This window comes from Coloeus monedula (genome assembly GCF_965178545.1).
Source record: "Coloeus monedula genome assembly, chromosome: Z".
NCBI lineage: Eukaryota > Metazoa > Chordata > Aves > Passeriformes > Corvidae > Coloeus > Coloeus monedula.
The window spans coordinates 73,019,407-73,040,503 of record NC_138822.1 but is presented as its reverse complement, the minus strand read 5'-3'; the positions used below and the strand labels follow the sequence as shown (position 1 = coordinate 73,040,503).

Below are 21,097 nucleotides of genomic sequence, written 5' to 3'. Positions count from 1 at the left end.
GTGCTCAAATTAGCTATGTCATGGTTTAAGCCCAAATAGAAGTTTAGCACACACCACTCAGCTGCTCACTCAACCCCCCACCTCTCTTACCCCCACTCTGGTGGAATGGGCAGGAGGATTGCAGTAAAATTCACATGTTGAGATAAGAATATTTAATTGAAAATAAAGTAAAATGCAATAATAATGATAAATAATAATAATGGTAATAAAAAGGAGACAAACCATTGATGCACAAAGCAATTGCTCACCATCTGCTGACCGATGCCAGAGCCCCGTTCCCAAACCTAGATTGACTGTGCTTCCTGGTAACTCCCGCCAGTTAATATACCAGGCATGACATTCTGTGGTGTGGAATATCTCTTTGGCCAGTTCAGGTCACCTGTCCTGGTATGCTCCCTCCCAGTTTCTTTTGCGTACCTCCTCATTGGCAGAGCATGAGACCAGGAGGGGGGAAAAAAGGTCCTTGATTTAGGATAAACACGACTTAGCCAAAATGAAAACATCAGTGTGTTATCAACACCGTTCTCATTCTGAATCCATAACACAGCACTGTAACAGCCACTGAGAAGAAATTAACTCCACCCTAGCTTTAACCTGGACAAGATGAAATAAGGAATTTTGCTACGTATTTCAAGTCTGAAATATGGATCATTGAGGGCAGCTTTTCTATGCTATTTTTATATGCTAGCTTCTTTGAAAGTCTTATTAGAGTTTTTTTACAAAAAAAGTGGAGGTTTTGTCTAGTTGTTCAATGTTAATTTAACTGTAGAATAACATTAGCTCATAGCATCCATGTCAGGATTTTAGTCAAGTACTACGCATTTGCTATAGTTACAGGATGAAACAAGTTTGTGAAGGCTTTTGGAGGTAAGTAGGTCATGTGCATACAATACTGCATAAAGCAGTTAAACCTGACATTCAGATTCAACAGATTTTTAATAAGGTGATACGAAGTGGAGCTCCTCATCTATCTCTTTAGATGAAGCCTAGTAAAATGAAAAAGACTGCTTGCATGTATCTTATCCATAAGCTTTATCCAAAGGCTTAAAGTATTACTATCCAAATCTATAGGGAATCTCATGTGTTCCAATAAAGTAGCTAAAGCATCACTGCATCTGGCTTGTAAGCTCTTGAGTTAAGAAGTGGATTATACATTTACAACATCATGAGCTCTTAAATAGGAGGGTATAGATGGAGAAAGTGTTCCAGCATTCTGGGAACTCAGCCAGAACTTTTAGAACAAGTTATGCTGACCTTTTTTTAAACGCATTCCAGAAGATTTTAGTTGCCTTTTCTAAATAAGTTTTGCAAGTCAGATTGGGTGATCTTCAAATACTAATCCGTATAGAACATAAATTAATGTTTCTGAATTGTTTTCAAGAGTGTAATACTTTCTCTTTACAGGATACTGGTATCAGTGTCAGAAAAAGAGTCATAAAAATACTTAGAGATATCTGCATTGAACAACCAACATTTCCCAAAATTACAGAAATGTGTGTGAAAATGATTCGGAGAGTCAATGATGAAGAAGGCATTAAGGTAGAATGAAACATATCCCTCAGAATTTTAGTTATTGTTACTTTAGTGTTTCCCTATTTTGACAAAACAAAGGAAGTGTTGCATTGCTCCTTTGTAATAATTATGAGTCATGAATTTTTAAGAGCCAATATTTTAGCTTTCTGTAATGCTCTCTGACTTATTTCTCTTTCTTTTCTATCCTCTGTTTTCTGTAACTTCTTTCTGAGAATTGAAATATTTTAAATATTTTCCAGAGATTTTTTTCTTCTTGCAAATATTTTCTCTGGTGCTTTTCTAACAAGTAAAATTGGCATATAAAACTTACTTCTGCAAATTAATAAATTTTAAGTAAAAATTAACTACTTCACACTAATATATGCCATATATAATTATTAAAGTTATAAACTATCTGTGCTAATTTCGTATTAATTCTATGAAGCAGTTACTAGCTCTAAAATGTTGCTTATGTGCTCATACTCTATGCTTTGTGTGGTGTGTGTTTGCAGAAGGGCACAAACTTAAGATAATATGTTAAATCATAAACCTGATGATTATTTTGTTTAATTTGACAAAATAATTTTAAAATTTTTGAGTCATTAGGGATACACCTGTAATAATTTTGTATCACACTCAGTAAAATTTGAAAACTTTAAGGCTGCAGCAGATATTTTTACCTCTTGAGGTACATTAATGTAAAGTGGCTTTCTGAGAAGACTCTTAATCAACAAGTAGATGAACAGCTAAAGCCAAGGTGCTGCTGGAAATGGAGGATGACCTTGTTCTCTCTCCTCCTTCCTTCTACTTTTCTAACAATATGAGAAAAAATGGGGCATTAACTTCAATGTGATTTTAACAATTCCATTAATGAGAAGTAATTTGGAATAATTTTGTTCACTTGCATTCTATTCTGTATTGTCCTCCGTTCAAAAACATTGGAAGGGAATATAATTCCTATATTTGAGTATAGAGACTTGGTTTCTCTCTCTTTCCCACCTTGTCCCAGCTGTTTTGTAAACTAAAGGAACCTACCACTGCTGCTGAAGTTCTGCTGTAGGAATTGTTTTTTCAGCTGTCACCTTCTCAGCTGTGTTTTCCTGAGGAATACCAATTAGTGCAAGAAGGTGGTAACTTTATTTCCTGTAGCATCAGTTCCCATTGTTTTATTTTGCTGAAGTTTGACTTGAGATCATTATAAGTCCTATAATAGTAGATCTGGGTCTGTCTCAGACAACATTTCCTACTACAGTCTCACTTAAGTTGCATAATTCCTTATGAAATGGCACAGATCATCAGCAAATCTATTGTATGTGGATGTATTAGAAATAATACTTATGTGACAATATAAGTTTATTTATTTCTGCTAATATTTTATTTTCCTTCAGAAATTAGTAAATGAGACATTCCAGAAGCTCTGGTTTACTCCAACTCCACACCATGACAAAGAAGCAATGACAAGGAAAATACTAAACATCACTGATGTGGTATGTTAAACAAATTTTATTTGTGTGCAAACTTCAATTTTGTTTTTAGTATCTTTGAACTATTATCTGTATTTTTTTGAACATGATAATTTGTCAGATGATTTCCCTTTTGTATTTCCTGGCATGAAATGTATGCCAAAAATATTCATGTGATTGAGCAGGCTGTAGGAAATTTTCAACGCTCGCTAATCTGCTGGCAAGAATAACTGTGACCACAGTATATTCAGGTTCTATCAAGTACTTGTTCAGTTAAAATACAACCAATTTCTATTGTATGTAACATTCTGCAAGAATTGCTAGTAGCAGCATATAGTTAAGCCTACCTAAGAACTTGTCTCTTAAAAGAAAATTTTCCTCAAACAATTGATAACCTTTATTTGGCAAGGTTAATAAGCTTTTTTAATAAATGTAGGTTCATGTTTTTGCTCAGAGTAAATTGGTGTCTGCATAATTGTATCTTCATTTTTAGGAGCAGCAAATCAAATAGCATCTCTCCAAAATAACAAAATCTGTTCCAGATAAAAATGCTTTAATTTGTAGTGAAAATGTGTTGTATAAAACCACTGTGCTGAAAAGGTGTTTTAATATCAATTATACAAAGATGTAAATCTCAAATAAAAAACTCACTTCATTACTTACAGTTTAAACTTCATTCTGCTTTACAGTATTTTGAAAAATTACAGTCTAGTTTGCATTTTTGCTGTCTGACAAGTCAGTCAATTTGACTTCAGTTTAATTCTCAGTTCTCCTGCCAGTTCTAATTTGAAGCACCTGTGTGCTGTTCCTGGCATACAATACCAGTGAAGGCTTGGTTTGGTTATATAAAAATATGTGTATATATACACATAAATAAATAAATATGTGTGTGTGTACACTTCTCTCTGGTGCCCAGTGTCTGGACACAAGGGAATGGCCTGAAGATGTGTCAGGGAAGGTTTACGTTGGATATCAGGAAAAGGTTCTTCATCCAGAGGGGGTGGTTGGGAACTGGAACAGGCTCCTCAGGGAAGTGGTCACAGCATCAAGCCTGGCAGAGTTTAAGAAGAGTTTAGGCAATGCTCTCAGGCACGTAGTGTGACTCTTGGAGTGTCTTCTGCAGGGCCAGGAGTTGGACTTGATGATTCTTGTGGATCTCTTCCAACTTGAGAGATCCTGTGATTCTATGATATATATGCACATCCATTTTCAAAGTGTCAAATTTGTACTTAAATTCGTGCAAAATTTTCTACAAAACAGAAGTTTGTCTTGCACTTAGAGACAAGTCTCCAGTAAAGCATGTAGGCTTGTGTTTGAAATTTGTATTTGTATGAAATACAAATTATAGAGTCACTTAAATGGTGGGAATTATTTTTCAAACGTAGAACACAGTTTCTGGTCCCCGTTGTTCCTAATGCATATGAAAATGTATGCATGCTTACTGTTCTTTTGAGATGACATTTGTATTGAAGTAATTTTTCCTCATATGCCTTTTTTATTAACCAGTTTATTCTCAAAAATACTTATAGGTTGCAGCTTGTAGAGATACAGGGTATGATTGGTTTGAACAGCTTCTTCAAAATGTAAGTAAAAATTTTTGAATGTATAGTACAATCATTGTTAGAATTTTAGTATTCCTTTTGCTTCTAAAACACATGGAAGGGGGGGACTCCAAGAGCAGTCCTACAATAGACAAATTCAATTCCTGCCCTTTAAACATTTGACCTTTTTTTCTGTCTTTCTCGGTGCAGTTTTCTTTGACATTAGTTTCTGTCTTTGCAAATGATCTCTTAAAAATACTTCACTTCTTGGTTTTGGGATGAGTTTCATGTGTTTGTTTTTAATTTCATTGGTTCTTCAGTAATGACTGACATAACACAAAGTCCACAGCTAAGATACTTAATTCTGAAATAAGGTATCTAGTAATGTAGATTTTTTTTAAACAGTAGATAAGTGTGTTTTCACATTCATTGTCTTTTCTACACAATTTATGGAAGCAGGGAATCCTCAGAGTATAAGTTACTTCTGCATTATATTCTACATATATCTTATACCAATATTTCTAAGAAGTTTGCTTTGTTTATAGCTCTTAAGTTGTGTTGTCATTCTGTACATCTTGCATGCACTGGTTAATTTTCAAGCAAAAATCCTTTGATTTGAGTAAATCAGAGCCTCTTCATTAAGAGCCTCTTCACTGAAGAAAAGGCTATAATACAGTCTCGATCCTTCTTATATACTAGAAGAATCTTCATGGACACAATTTTAGTATCCAAAGTCATATGTAAAAAGTTTGAATAAAATGTTGATACACAAGTATGTTAGATCCTCATTTGGTATTTTAGCATAGGGTCAAAAACATTTGTTTTGAATTTGCTCTTTATTTCTCTAAGCATTTAAAAAATCTTCTAACTCCTGTTAGTTTCTGCATTATTTCATTAAGCATAAAGCAGCTTTCATCCCAATGGAAAAATCAGGAGAACTTCTACAGATTTTTATTGCAGTTACTTTTTCTTTACTTATGTTGTATTTTTACTTCCCATAATTTTTTTTCACCATGTAAGTTTTATGGAGAATTAAATACTTTTGTAGTCTAAAATTCTTGTGTATATGTAGTTATTGTTATAAAACCAGCATGTATCCTATGCAAATGAATGCAGCTTTACACTAAACCATTTCCTGTTTCATCTGCTACAGCTGTTGAAGTCAGAAGAGGATGCCTCATATAAACCTGTGAAGAAAGCCTGTACTCAACTTGTTGACAATTTGGTTGAGCACATTCTTAAATATGAAGAATCTTTATCAGGTAATATTATTTAAAACTCAGCTAAAATCCTTTGAATTTTTTATGATACTGTAACAGTGGTTCAAATCACTTCATTGTAAGAAGTTACTGTTCCAGAATTCCTGTTATAAAGCTGATTGTAATAAATCATTGCTCTTAAGTTATGAAATTTTGAGCACTGTGTTATAATAAAACTTCCCTAATCTTCACTAGCGAACTACAATAGGAGAAATACTTTTAAAATAACTTGTTCTAAATTTCAGATCACTGAAACCAAAACAAACGTGGCAAATTTTGTTTGCATTAGTATGTTCTACATTGTAATAGGAATCATTAGCTGGGCTAGTCTAACATTTACAGTAGGGAGTTTAAAAACTAGTGATGTCTTTGATGCATCTTCACTTCTTTTTAAAAGTCTTTTGTGGTCTCTTAAAAATGTTAACACATTATGTTCCCATTTCTAATAAGAATATTCTGGTTTGATCTTGAAAGAGATGCAATGAAAGAGGTACTTAAACAGTAGGTCATATGTTTTTCACTGCTTAAACAGTATTTGCTCTTAATATTGTTTTCGTATTTTCTAATCTTTTGCAGATTCTGACAATAAAGGTGTGAATTCTGGTCGCTTGGTTGCTTGCATAACCACTTTGTTCTTATTCAGCAAAATAAGGCCCCAGCTAATGGTCAAACATGCCATGACCATGCAGCCATACCTGACCACTAAATGTAGTGTAAGTAGAGAAAATCAGTCTTTTTTTTCTCTAGATAATTGAGCATGAAAATGAACATCGATATTGAATACTTGATGAAATTTAAGGTAGGAAAAGAAAATTTAACATTGTAGGGTTTTTTTCATGGGCATCATAGCTTTGGAACTTACTAGATCCTTTTGAAGATCCCTGTAGCTTCTAAGATGTTCTTCCTCACCTTCTACCTCCATATTTTACAGCCAAATGAAACTGAAACTCTTTCCCAGGTTTTCTCCTGTTAAGAAATAATTTCTTAAAATTTAGTTTACAGTCATGGTCTTAAAAGTAGTTAATATTTAACATATGAGTCATAAGACTAAGGATAAGGTTCCATAAGATAGAGTGATCTAATATATAGCAAATACATGAGAAGAAAAATGTCTTACTCCATTCTCTTCTAGACTTCATCTCTCACTTCTCTAGCTCTAGTGCTCTTGTATTCCTCTGTAAGACATTGTAGAGAGTGCTAACACTGAAAACCTCCCCAGCTCAGGTCTCTGAATCCTTACAGTGGTTTCTGCCATTTTGATCTGGCACCCTGATCTGTTAGAAGGAGCAGGGCAGGATCATGCACCCATGGCTCAAGGAGGATGAGCATGGGTGGGTGGCAGCAGTCCCTTTCAATAGGTAAGCTGCCCAGGGCAGGCTTAAGGGGTAATTTTCACCAACGTAGGTTGTAGGTACAGCCTAGCATTTTCCAGCCATTTTCCACATTCTCTAGGCACATTTACAACAGACTCTTAGAGCTGCTTCTGAACAAACAGTATTTAGAGTTATCTAAATATTTACTTGCTGGAGCTCCTTTAGTGGGTTGCGTATGGTTTGTATTTACACATGGTTGAGATAAATCATAGAATTACCACTGACAGCTTGAACATGTCAAATGGCTTGATACTAGCATTAGGGATTTATCCTGATTAGCGAGCTGGATTTGTCAAAAGTCCATTTCTAGCAGGATGTCTCTTTAATAGATAAATATTTTCCATAGGTTCCACACTTAACATATACATACAGTCACAATAATGCAAACCAGTAGTAATTTTAATTGTAATTTCTACACTTGTGCAAATTATTACCTTTTGTTTAAGGTGCATTAAGTCATAGCACAACTTCATGTTGTTGCTGATACCTGTTTTCAGGTGTTGTGTTTCTAGTGTGCATATCTCAGGAAGAGTTCCTAGATTTCTTGTAGGACTGCAGAAAATTACCAGACACAAAGGTTTTCAGGTCTGATGCAGCCTTGATAAGAGGTGTATCCTGCTCATCCAGACTTTTTTCTCCAGAATACCTGTAGTAAATAGAACTGAATTTCATAGTAATATGTCATTTAATAGCAGGTGTAAAATATATAAATATTCTTTTAGATGTTTACCAAATATCTTAAATAAGTTGGAGTTTTCAACTACCAGTGCATATTAATAGTACTTAGCTTATCCATGGCCAGAAATGTTAAACACCATAAATGCTGTTTTTTCAGACCCAGAATGATTTCATGGTGATCTGCAATGTTGCAAAAATCTTAGAGCTTGTAGTGCCGCTAATGGAGCACCCAAGTGAGACCTTTCTTGCCACTATTGAGGAAGACCTCATGAAACTCATCATCAAATATGGCATGACAGTAAGTTTTTTATTGCTACTATTCTGCTGATAACGTTTCACATGACTTTGGTTTAAAGACAGTCTTGTCTTTATTATGAAGATAACTTCTGAGTCATGAAAAATCAGTGTACTTGGTTTACGGGGGTTTGCACTGGTTTTGCTGTATTTTAATGAGTTTGAGCAGGTTTTCCGAGCAGTCTAGGGATGGACATCACATGATATTAGATTGTTAATTTTAGTTCAGTATAGGTTTTTCCTGCATAACTTCACAAAAAGCTCAATTTAAACTTCTAAATAGATAATACATTTGTTCTTTCTTGCTCCTAGGTTGTTCAGCACTGTGTGAGCTGTCTTGGGGCTGTTGTGAACAAGGTCACTCAGAACTATAAATTTGTGTGGGCCTGTTTTAATAGATACTATGGTAAGTAAAATCATAAAAAGTAATTGTCACTTGTTAGTATTGACTACAACTCTTATCTTAGGGATATACCACAATTAAACACTGTGATAAAAACTTTTATTTTACTGCAGGTGCACTTTCTAAATTAAAAAATCAACATCAAGAAGACCCCAACAGTACAATACTTACTGCCAATAAACCAGCACTCCTTAGGTCACTTTTCACTGTTGGAGCACTGTGTCGGCATTTTGATTTTGATCAGGAAGATTTTAAGGGCAACAGTAAGGTAAAATAACATTTATTCTCCATGTCTTATAATGAATGCTCCGCTTTAATTTGAAAGCACATTATTCCTAGTCCCCCAAAGCTATATATTTTTCCATAATGCATATGGTATAGCTTTCTGGTTTTTAATAAATGATTTTGCAAGGACTATACAGTGAAGTTGTGTTTTTCCTTTTCTTTTTGATAGATATGCTTTTTATAAAAGATTAAAAACATCTGTTTCGTCTTCAAATGGCTATTATTTTTGTTTTAATTTGCTCAGGTTAACATTAAGGATAAAGTACTTGAACTGCTGATGTATTTTACAAAGCATTCAGATGAAGAAGTACAGACAAAAGCCATTATTGGTCTTGGTAAGAAATTAATAGTTTTTTTTATTCTGCTCTGGTAAAAATCCATGTGTATCAGTAGGAATTCATGTATTTGTGCAGTCACAAGAGAGTTCGCTTAAAATCAAAACTTAGTCTGTATTTTGTTTGAGAACTGGCCATAGAAAAGCTGTCAAAGGGTTGCTAATTGCATAATTCTGCAGCAGACTGGGTGCTTTTGACAGCGAATCCCTTTTGATATGTGACCAAGTTGTAGAGAGCAGCAAATTTCCAAGGTAATGAAGATGTTTTTTTTTTTCTCCATGTGCAAGTATGTTTTAACTCCAAACCTTGTTTTTCAGTCTACAAGGTAAAAAAAGATGGAAAAACTTTGAACATTTTAGGGGTAGGAGCAGACATTCTGCAGGAGTCAAGGGAACTCTGCAGTTCATAGTAGCTGGATGGCCTTTGTGGGATTAATATGTCATTTCAGTGATTTGCAGTAGAAAATGAACTTCCACTGATTTAGGGACAAAAATCATAAATCGGAGAAAATCTTGTTTGGGCAGATTGGTCTTGGTTTCTAGAAGAGTTCAGTTCATGGTTATTGTTTGGTCTAAAATAAATTGTCTCCGAGGCATGAGAGCCTCCATTGTATGATTTAACTGCAGACAAGAATTTGCCTCTTTGTGTTGCTATTTAGGTGACTTTTCAGATATCCTACTCTAATTCAGGCTAGTGAGGGTTCTGAGGATAAGGATCAAGACTGAATCTTCATTTCATATTCTATGAGAAACCATTTCAGGCAGCTGAGCAGGATTAATGGCACTGGAGTTGCCTCTGTTGCAGGAGCAATGCTATGGTTCTCTGGACTGCTTGGAGTTTTTCTAGGCATTATGTCAATGTATACAACACTTACCTATAGTCCAGTCCAGTTTAATTGCACTCTACAGAATATTGCATGTGGGGTAGGGTCTGTATTCCTAACCATAGACCTGATCACTCTGCTCATAGATATACAGTATGTCACATTTGCCAAAAATGTTTCTGAATTATGGACTGAACTGTGATCTATTTTGTCAGTAGCCATTCTTCAGATTTTTTTTTCTGTCTGTAAGCGTGTCAGTCTTTATTTTAATTAAACCTCACTGTTTTCAGTGATATATTTATTTCATCCAAGTACTTATTCTGAAGATAGCTGTTGTATATGTGTGTATGGCGATGTGTTAGCACTGCAAATGCCCACCTCAGGCTGGTCACTGAACAAAGTTGCCGAACTCATTCAATGTTTTTGAGCAGCAGTATGGTGAAAAGGACTAGCAAGCTAACTCAACATTTATATATGGTGAAAAGGGTCATGTGAAGAGTGAACGTTCCTATTAGCCTGTCATGTTAGTAGGGACACTCAACTGTTTTAGCCTTTGCCTTGGGATGTGTCACTGCTGTTGAGGGATTAAGCTTAATCCTAAGGTTAATAATTGTGGTTATGGTTCTTTTCCAGATGTGTACTTGCAAAACAAGTTGAGGATATAAGATTTTGTTAATAAATTTAGCTAAACTTTTAAGTACCGAGTTCAGTGCTTACTCTAAAGATTCTTAACAGAGTGAAAACAAAGGTGTGAAGAGAAATGGTGTGACAGCATCTCTCAGATGTTAATTCAGTCCTTAAAAAACATATAGCAGGTGCCTTTCATCTGCTATGACAGCCTCTTATGCCAAGTAAGAGTTCTTCCCCAGTTAACTGGGGCTGGAAAAGTAAAAATTTCTCTGAAAATACTGGTGGTTTAGACTTCTTAAAGCGAATGAAGAAAAAAGCTTTATGAGTCGTTACACATATGTCCATGTGCCTTTCATTTTCAAAATTAACCATAAGAAATGGGTTGGATTCTGCACAGAGGTGGTCAAGTTAGAAACATCAATATGCACTTTTATAGACTGCACAATCATACCGCATAGTCCAAAGACACCATAATTCCTTTTTCTTCTCTTTTTCCCTTCATCTCACCTGCTTCTCTGCTTCTTGTTTTGGGACTGAAATGAGATCTGAAACACACTGAGGGATTGCCTTGGACTTAGCCTTTACCTACACTGTCTTTTCGTGTGTATGGAGCCTATTTTAAAAACTTGACTCAATCTTCCCTCTGTTACAGCTATTTTTATACATTGATTTTGGAATTTTATTTGCTTTCATTTTTTCCCCTGTTTTTCTTTTATGTTCCTATATTTTCTGTGTGCTCATTTAAAATCTGAATTTTTTGTGGTCATAGAAAATGCATTTAATGTCTGCTTTTCCTAAACAGTCTTAAAAAAATGAAATAGTTAAATGTAAATTAAATTAGGATGTTATGTTCCCATTACTGTTTTTCTAAGATACTCTGTAGTCAGCAGCACTTCTACATCTACATACATTATCTAAAATGGTATACACTACCAGTAATTTAGAAAAGTTTTTATTAAATACAGACTTAAGGACAGCCAGTTCCTTGACTACAGCTAAAAACAGTTCCATAGTGTGTGTCATCCAACACACATAGTCTTGGGAACACTTCAGACAGTCCTCAAGAGAAGACTACAATAGGTATATGAATAATGACAGCAAGAGGTATAAATTTTACTGTGTTCCCTGGAGATTATTTTTTCTATTACAGTGTTAAATACTCATGATACTTATCAATTTTTCCACATTTTCTCTGCATCCATGTGAGTCACATTTTACAGTTGCAACAAAATGTTTGTCTCTAAATGTATTAGAATGTCTGAATTAGAAAAATAACAGATAATTTTTGGTAATGTTCCTTTCTTGTTCTTATGATAGCTCCTAGTCACTGAGATGCAGGCCACTACACTGGACCTGGTTCCAGACCTGTATAACTTTCTGTGCAGCTGCCCTGGGTCAACACTGCATTTCATCCATCAAACAGAGTTGTGGTTAATAGAACTGATATGGCTATCAGAACTCCTTGTAAGCAATGGATGGTGTCCATACGGAAGCACGATACTGTTTGGACTAGAAAAAGCCATGCTGCTGGGAGGAGATAAATGTCGTACCTTTCTTCTGAAGGACTTAAAAAGCAGAAATACAATTTCTAGATTATAATAATGAGAACCATTTCCTCTTTTCTCCACCCTTAGGATTTGCATTTATACAGCACCCAAGTTTAATGTTCGAACAGGAAGTGAAGACTCTGTACAACAGCATTCTTTCAGATAAGAACTGTTCTGTAAACTTAAAAATCCAGGTGTTAAAAAACCTCCAGACCTACTTGCAGGAGGAGGATACACGTATGCAGCAGGCAGATAGAGACTGTAAGTGCTGAGTTCTTCTGTGCTCATGAGCCTTGCAAAACCTGACTTTGTTGCATACAGTCACTATATATCTGCACCGAGTCACTTCAAATTGTAACCAGATCAGTAGTGTTGTACCCAAAGTATCGTAGAATGATTTAAAAAGAGGTATATGCATAGATGTATTTTTTACTTCCAAGATGTATAAATACTGGAAGCAATCCAGAATTCATAATTGCTGTAATGCTGGTAATAATAATTTTTATCAAAAAACCCTCTTAAGTTTAATTTGTGGATAAAAAAAATAAATACTACATTTTCAGAAATCCTTTATTAAGGAATTAAGACTTGAATTAAAATTTTGTCTCTCTAGTTTTTTATATATATTTATACATTAGCTGTTCTGTGTTTCATGAGATCATAAACCTATTTTAAGAAATGTGTATTTATTGTGAAACTTAAAGATCAGCATATATCAAGTCATGGCAAAAAAAGTGATTATATTATGGTGAGTGTGCTAATGCTTTTGTCCTTTTTACAGGGAAAAAAGTAGCAAAACAGGAAGACCTGAAAGAAATGGGTGATATTTCCTCAGGGATGAGTAGTTCCATCATGCAGCTATATCTCAAACAGGTCCTTGAGGCTTTCTTTCATAACCAGTCCAGTGTACGCCACTTTGCTCTAAATGTCATTGCACTGACATTAAACCAAGGTCTCATCCATCCTGTTCAGGTATGATAGGCTTTTGTGGTGGGACTTTCTTTTATTCATGTTTTTAGAGGATTTCACACTTACTATATAAATTTCCAGGTCTTCTCTTATGTTACAGTCATTTCTTACTGTAGCAAGAGGCCTTTACAGAAGATATATTTTGAAATCTGACTTATGTTGTTAGCCCATGAGATTCCAAAAGCTTTGTTATCTATTTTTGGATTAAAATGTAGAAGCCCAAGCAGTGCCTAAAGAGCATGTAGATACGTACTTTGGAGCATATTTCTGTTACAACTTTGAGGTATATGCCAAAATGTTTTCTTTGTTTAATTCTTTATTCTGTGTCAGCTTGCTTGCACCTCAATCCCTGTATCCTCCAAACAATATGGAATTCCACAGTCAGTGTCAGAACTTCAATCATCATCTCCATCATTCTTTGCTTACACAATGTTTTGTAATTAATTTTTGATACTGCAACCATTGCACATGTTCAGTCATAAGTGGTTGTTTGGGGGTTTTTAAATGCAATTTTCTGTATTTTAAGTTGACTTTAGAGATTGAGAAAAAGGGAAATACTACCTGACATCTCACACAACTTTGTGAGAATGCTGGTGTCTCATAGTATTTTGTTCTATTTACTTGAAAAATGGTAGTAAGTTGCATAGACCTTCGTATTCTAATTTCCGCAGTAGAAACAAAGAACAAAAACTGAGAAAGAGGAGGTACAATGCCTCTAAATAATCATTTCATTTGTTTTTCAAGTGCGTGCCGTACTTAATTGCTATGGGCACAGATCCAGAGCCCTCTATGCGAAATAAAGCTGACCAACAGTTGGTGGAAATAGACAAAAAATATGCTGGGTTCATTCACGTAAGTAATTCTAATTTAACATTTTACAAAATACTCTTATGTTCTCTAGTGGTTTAACAGTTGAATATGCTTCAGCTTCAGAAAAAGGGTATAAAGTAAAAGAATAAACAGTAACTGTAAGCAGTTGTAAAAGATGACTCTTCTCCCTGTTCGGAGATTTCTTTTCTGAGAAACAGAAAGGATAATATATTTTGAAGTGTCTCTTCTAGATCAAAATTTCCTTTAATTTATGATTCACAGTAATGTTTTCCACACTAAATAGTACTTAAGAGCCTTTATTTTATAAGAGGTAAGGACAAGTGTTTCATAATGTTTAGCAGTGATTTTCCTGAATCAGTGGACTAGAAAAGAAAATACCATGTAACAGTCAAAAGAAGTCCTTAGAGTATATATATTAGAGTGTGCAAGTCACCAAGGCTTTATAAAATATAATCTAAGCAGAAGGAGCATAGGAAACATCTGATGAACCTTGCTGAAAGGAAAAACTGAGGGCTACGTAAGGATGTGGAGTTGTGGCATAGTGCCAGTTCTGCTTAAGTTCTGAAATTAGGCTGCAGCATTCTCCTTATTTTGGAAGATCACAGTCTAGGTTCAGTGTGTGTACTATGTTATAGGACTTCTCACATATCCTTCCTTGTATTCCACTGCATTTGGAGCATTGCACTGTTGGTGGCATCCAAACAAATACCTCATCCATTAGGTGAAGGCTAGCAGTTGGAATTTGCTGTGTTAGGCAGCTGGGATTTAAGGCAGCGTATAGACACATAGACAACTTTGCTGAGCAGCAACAGATGTAGTATGAGGACAGTTTGATATGCAGCCTAACTAGAGATTCAGTGTGTTCTGAAACAAGAGCAGGATCACTGAAGTGAGTAAAATCAACTGGAAATGTTTGCATATATTAAAAAAAAACCCCAAACCACCTAATTTTCTGTTTGTTAGTCCTGTTGTGCTCATATGGATTCAGTTATTGGTTTCACTACAGGTGATACCAAGCATATACATTTGGTAAAATATTCTATTCATGTATGAAAACATTTCAGTGTTCTTGAAAGTCATTTAAATACCTGGCTGTAGTGGGTTAACAGATTAGCTGTGTATTCCTAGCAGAATTTACAGTCACAGCAGTTCACAAGACATTCTGACCTCTGCCACAAGTTCTGTTTGACAGCTCAAATCTGTTCGCCACCTCGAAAGGTAGTATTGCCTCAGTGCATGTTTTAAATTTAAGTCTTGAATGAGCATCCCTTTAAAAGGAATCAGTTGTACTTCTTGGATGCAATGTTTTGAATAAAAATAAATACATTTCCATTTCAGATGAAAGCAGTGGCTGGTATGAAGATGTCTTACCAAGTACAACAGGCAATTAATACCTGCCCAAAAGATCCTGTAAGAGGTTTTAGACATGATGAATCGTCCAGTGCACTGTGTTCACACCTCTACTCCATGATTCGAGGGAACCGTCAACACAGACGAGCCTTTCTAATTTCCTTACTCAACCTCTTTGATGATACTGCAGTAAGCACCACATTTCCTTCACTTAAAAAGAAGTTAAAATGCAGTGTTCCAAGCTTAAATTCTCCTTTTATGATGTATTTTTATGACATAATTATTGATAGCTTTGTCCCCAATGTACATTTTTTGCTTTGTAATGTAAGGTATAAATATAAAGTATATAAGGTATTCTGTGTAATAGAATGCATGTTACATCACTCTGTACCTTTTTATACTCACTTTGGACTGATCAGAATTAGTGTATCTTCAGGTATGACTAAATTTTGCATGCATATATGTTGTTTAGAGTGGGTTTGGGGGCTATGTAGAAAAAAATTGTGATCATGTTTTTTGCTCTATACTGTTAGGAACACAGGAGAGGTGTATGAATCCAAGATATTTGTATGTGTATTTATATGTAATCTTTTCTTTAACTTTCAGAAAACGGAGGTGAATATGCTTTTGTACATAGCAGACAATCTAGCCTGTTTTCCTTACCAAACACAGGAAGAGCCACTGTTTATAATGCATCATATAGACATTACGCTATCAGTTTCTGGTAGCAACCTACTACAGTCATTTAAAGAGGTATGTGCATTTATATCTTAGTTTATTTATTATGGTAGAAATAAGTTTCTCTATAATGTGGTCAGTTTTTCAATGGATGCAGTACCATTATTATGGTGTGAACCAGTTGCATTACTTTGCATGTAACCAATAGTAACAAAACAAGTCTGTTCTGACCTGTATCTGGTAGACACTAGAAAACTTTACTTACATTGATGCTTATATTATTAAAAAAGAATTATGAGTTTTGAGATCAAGTCTATATAATTTCCCAGTATGGCTGAATAACACTTGAGTGTATGCATCTGAAAGCACATGAACCCAGAATCATCATGGAATACTAGGTTGTCGTGGTTGTTTGTAAAATTTTAACAATAAAATCCAGTTTGCAGTTTATTTCATTGTCAAGTAGCTGATGGCAGTTGTGTTCATGTTGCCTGAGAGATTTAAAATGCACTGTTTATTGCAAGAGAGGAGCGGGCAGTATTTCTTAAGGGAGCACATAAGAACCTTAATCATGATAGAGTGCCTGTTGTTATGGCAACACACAAGCCTGTAAGTGAGAGTCCTCTGCTTCTTAAAGACTTCAGTGTCTTCCTTTCCTAAATGACTTTTACCGTAGAAGATGCAAATTGTCAGGAACCAAACCAGTTTCTAGAATGTCCAGTTTGACTAATAAATACAAGTCAGAGTTGATGCCTGAAAGTTCACTGCCTGAAAAGTACTGTGCTTTAAACTCTCACTCTACCAAAGTTGATTTTTAATCTGCTAGAAAAGAGACGATGCATTCTTCAGGTTGAAAACCAGTGTGTAGCACCCAGCACCAAAAGGTTGAGATCTTGATTAGGTCTGTGTCATGAAAAATCATACTATGTGCAGTAATAATGCATGTGTGAAATTTTGAAGATGTACAAGTAGTAGAACTAATCATAGAATCATAAAATGTCTTGGGTTGGAAGGACCTTAAAGATCACCGCATTCCAGCTGCCTGTTATGGGCAGGGACACCTTCCATTAGACCAGGTGGTTCAGAGCCCCACCCAGCCTGGCCTTGAACATTGCCAGGAATAGGGCAGCTAATTATTATTAATCATTATTAATTCATTATTAATTTGATCACTTTGGTCAGCAGTGTAATTAGTGTCACAGTTTTAAGAGATGAGGATTTAAAACCAGCTTGGACTAGTCTGTACCCAAAATACATGTGAAAATCTCCATGATACACTGAAATTATATTCAGGTGAAAGAAAACCAGAATTTTCTTCCTGATTTATTGTGTTTGGCCTTCTACCTGTGTTTTGCTGTCACTGCTAATGAACTTCAGCGTAATATGAATATATGAATATTCATATATATATATATATATATATATATAATTAATAATTATAATTAATATAATAAACTTTTAGTGATCACATACTAGGGGAGTGCTTGTTGCTTCACTTCCTTTTGTATGCACCTCACAAGAAAATCTGGGCTTTGGATAAATTTTTAAGTATCTTTTTGCCATAAATAATTTTAAGACTATCAAATTATAAATTAATAACATTGTTCAGGTAATTCTTGCTAATTTATGCCACTAATGATTTTTGGACAGATTATTTTAGGAACATACATGATGTTACTTACTCTAATTTTGGAATGTGTGTTAACTTATCTGTCTTGCAGTCTATGGTGAAAGACAAAAAAAAGGAAAGAAAGCCTTCATCGGATGAGGAGACTGAGAGTGACAGTAACAGTGGTAGTGGGAGTGAAAGTGATGAGGAAGCTTCTAAGCCTCGGAGGTTACGGAAACGAGTGGACTCTGATTCAGATTCTGATGAAGAAAATGATATAAATGCAGTGATGAAATGTTTACCAGAAAATTCGGCTCCTTTAATTGAATTTGCTAATGTCTCCCAAGGCATATTATTACTTCTGATGCTGAAACAGCATCTAAAGAACCTCTGTGGATTCTCTGATAGGTAAGGCTATTTAGATAGTAGGACACTTGTAATGCAGTAAGCTGTTTGGGAGTTTTTTCTATTTATTTAAGCTGATTGTAACTACTTGTTTAAGCAATAGATTTGCTTGTGTAACAGAGAAAACAAATTTATTACGTTGAATGTAATGAAACTTTGGCTTAAAAAAACCAAATTATTTTATTTCTTACCAGGCTATCTATTGTATATGGAATAATTCAAAGATAAATACTTACATTGGAGATTTTAAAAGCTTTTTGTTCAGATTACTCTGGACTTTCCTTGAAAGATCTTCTCTTTTGTTTTCTTTAAACAGTAAAATTCAAAAATATTCTCCATCTGAATCTGCGAAAGTTTATGATAAAGCTATAAACAGGAAGACAGGAGTGCATTTCCATCCAAAACAAACCTTGGACTTTCTGCGGAGTGATATGGCTAATTCCAAGATCACAGAAGAAGTGAAGAGGAGTATAGTAAAACAGTACTTAGATGTAAGTAAAGTTGCTTTGCAGAAAGTCTGAAATCTTTAACGCAGTATAAACTTGAAAGTACACTTCAAAATGTTAAGTTCCTGGTTATCTGATATGATGTGTGATCTTCCTTTCAGGATGTTTAGCAGAACTGTATTTCAAAGATTTCTAATAAGTTTAAACTCAATGATAATTTCAACTAAAGGAGGTTCATCTTTATGGAGTATTTTCTGGCATCCATGTTGTATACCTCTCCCGTATTAATTGTTCACTTTATTCCTGACTGTTTCCATCTGGGAACAGAGACTGGATGTAGTTTATTAACTGCCCCTCACCTCCCAACAATAACAATAAGTTTGAGAAAACTTGCCTTTTGGAAAACACAGGAAGAAAGCTTTTATGTATCTACAAGAAAAAAAAAAATCAGAAAGTTAAGTTTGTAGAACACAACAAAATCGGTTGAAGTTGTCTACTGTTTGTTTTACCCTGTTTCTTTATATTGCATTTTGTTTCTAACATAATGTGGTGTGATATAAATGTCCATTTTTAAAGTTACAAAGTGAACTGATTTTTTTCTTTTTTTTTTTAATAGTTCAAGCTCCTTATGGAACATTTGGATCCTGATGAAGAGGAAGAAGACGGAGAGGTGTCAGCTAGCACAAATGCTCGCAACAAAGCAATTACCTCGCTGCTTGGAGGAGGCAGCCCTAAAAACAATGCAGCTGAGACAGAGGACGATGAAAGTGATGGGGAGGATAGAGGAGGAGGCACTTCAGGGGTGAGGCGGAGGAGGAGTCAACGTATTTCGCAGCGTATTACGTAAAATGATTTTTATGTGCTTATAAATGTCAGTTTATTATATTAAATGTACACCAAGTAATGTAATCCACATGAAAGAAAGCATTTTGTAGATAGAGATTCTCTACTTAACCGTTTATACAACTTTTGTAGAAAGTTTAACAGAAAAGACAATAAAAAAAAACCAAACTAGAAAATGAGATTTATCCCGTATAAAAAGTTATTAATTTTCCTTTGGAATGTACTGTGTGTTATCCTTTTTATTGTTGCCAAGTTTTTATGTAGCTTTATGATTCATGTGTATATATAATTTTATATATCAATAAGAGATAAAGACACGGGTACAAATTAAGAGTATGTGGTTTTACAAGGATATGTTAACCCCTTGGCGCTGGCGGTCGCGGTGCGTCTCATTGCCGGCAATGGAATGTGTGCCGGGGAATCCCAACTCCCGGCGTCAAGGGATTAAAAGCAATAAAAGCAATAATTTCACTAAAGTTCTTTTGTGTAACACTTGGTCTTTTTTCCCCCCAATGTTTTAGTCATTGAGAAGGTCAAAACGAAATTCAGACTCTACGGAGTTGGCAGCACAGATGAATGAAAGTGTTGATGTCATGGATGTCATCGCTATTTGCTGTCCAAAGTACAAAGACCGACCACAAATTGCAAGAGTAGTACAGAAAACCAGCAATGGCTTCAGTGTTCAGTGGATGGCAGGCTCCTACAGTGGCTCCTGGACTGAGGCTAAGCGCCGTGATGGCCGCAAACTGGTGCCTTGGGTAGACACTATTAAAGAGTCAGACATTATTTACAAAAAAATTGCTCTAACGAGTGCTAATAAGCTGACTAATAAAGTTGTGCAGACTTTACGATCGCTGTATGCCGCCAAGGATGGAACTTCCAGCTAATGAATTTGTACATGCAGCCAAATTTACAGGAATTGAAATAACAGAAAAACTTGAAATACCAACTTTCTGGCAAAAAAAAATCAGTTAAATGAAGAGTAAGAATGGAACCTGGGACGCGGGGAAAAAAGAAGGAAATGTTTGGTAAACATTTTTGTGGGAGCTTCCTTCGCTGTTGTGCAGCAGAAACTTCTCAGTTCATTTTTACTCCCACTGTATTATAGTTTAACAAAAAAATTGTTTATATCTTGAAAAAAAAAAACCTTTCTGTTTAAAAAAAATAAACAAGTGAATGTTGGAAATTAGTCTGTTAATGTTCTTAATAAAGTGTTCTTGGAGTTTAACCTAGCAGCGGATGGCTTTCTTTAGCTTAGCCCAGTTTCCAGGGAAGCATTGTTTTTCCAGGCTGTAAAGTGGCAGAATCTCCTGGATATATAATTTATTCTGTTGAAGAAAAAAAAAAAAGAAAAAAAAGCATGCAGTATCTATGACCTATCTGCAGGAGGAGTTTTTGTAAATGTAGATTTTGATGTATTAGGTCACCCTGAAATAATACAAGAAAAGGGATCCCCAGCAAATCTGGTGGAACGAATACTGCAATAAATTTTTTTACTTCTCTTTGTTACTTGTCTGTTTCCATTTGAATTTCTTATTGTAAAGATCTGTTTAAATCCATTTATATTATTTTGCAGTCTTTTATGTAAAATTTACTATATCAGTGGTTTTCAAAACAAGACATAAAATATTGTTTATACAGTTTGTATAGGCTGACTTCTGAATAATTGGTATCTTTTTATTTTTATCCCTAAAAGGGTGTAAACACAAGTTAACTCCAGGGTTTTATTGTATCCTGCAATATTTAGTATTAACTATATGATTTAGCACTGTGCCAAACACATTTTCAAGAGTACATTTTGATATAAAAAGAAACTATAGTTT

At 35.0% G+C, this 21,097-nt stretch overlaps 1 protein-coding gene across 6 annotated transcripts in view; it reads left to right on the top strand.

Annotated features, from left to right (window-relative positions):
• The window catches only part of NIPBL (NIPBL cohesin loading factor), a 135,030-nt gene extending 114,434 nt beyond the window's left edge, over positions 1-20,596 (top strand). For 5 of the 6 annotated variants that reach the window (XM_082301578.1, XM_082301579.1, XM_082301576.1 and 2 more), the window contains 18 exons: positions 1,405-1,539; positions 2,901-2,999; positions 4,505-4,558; positions 5,670-5,778; positions 6,352-6,488; positions 7,984-8,124; positions 8,433-8,526; positions 8,637-8,791; positions 9,053-9,143; positions 12,231-12,404; positions 12,925-13,115; positions 13,857-13,964; positions 15,282-15,482; positions 15,900-16,046; positions 17,693-17,988; positions 18,302-18,476; positions 19,048-19,233; positions 19,796-20,596. In XM_082301578.1, coding sequence (XP_082157704.1) covers positions 1,405-1,539; positions 2,901-2,999; positions 4,505-4,558; positions 5,670-5,778; positions 6,352-6,488; positions 7,984-8,124; positions 8,433-8,526; positions 8,637-8,791; positions 9,053-9,143; positions 12,231-12,404; positions 12,925-13,115; positions 13,857-13,964; positions 15,282-15,482; positions 15,900-16,046; positions 17,693-17,988; positions 18,302-18,476; positions 19,048-19,233; positions 19,796-20,161 — 2,859 coding nt within the window. In that variant the 3' untranslated portion in view covers positions 20,162-20,596. Of the gene's footprint in view, positions 1-1,404; positions 1,540-2,900; positions 3,000-4,504; positions 4,559-5,669; positions 5,779-6,351; positions 6,489-7,983; positions 8,125-8,432; positions 8,527-8,636; positions 8,792-9,052; positions 9,144-12,230; positions 12,405-12,924; positions 13,116-13,856; positions 13,965-15,281; positions 15,483-15,899; positions 16,047-17,692; positions 17,989-18,301; positions 18,477-19,047; positions 19,275-19,795 lie in introns of all 6 variants that reach the window. The other variant, XM_082301577.1, reaches the window with a different exon arrangement.
• The last annotated feature ends 501 nt before the right edge of the window (positions 20,597-21,097 follow it).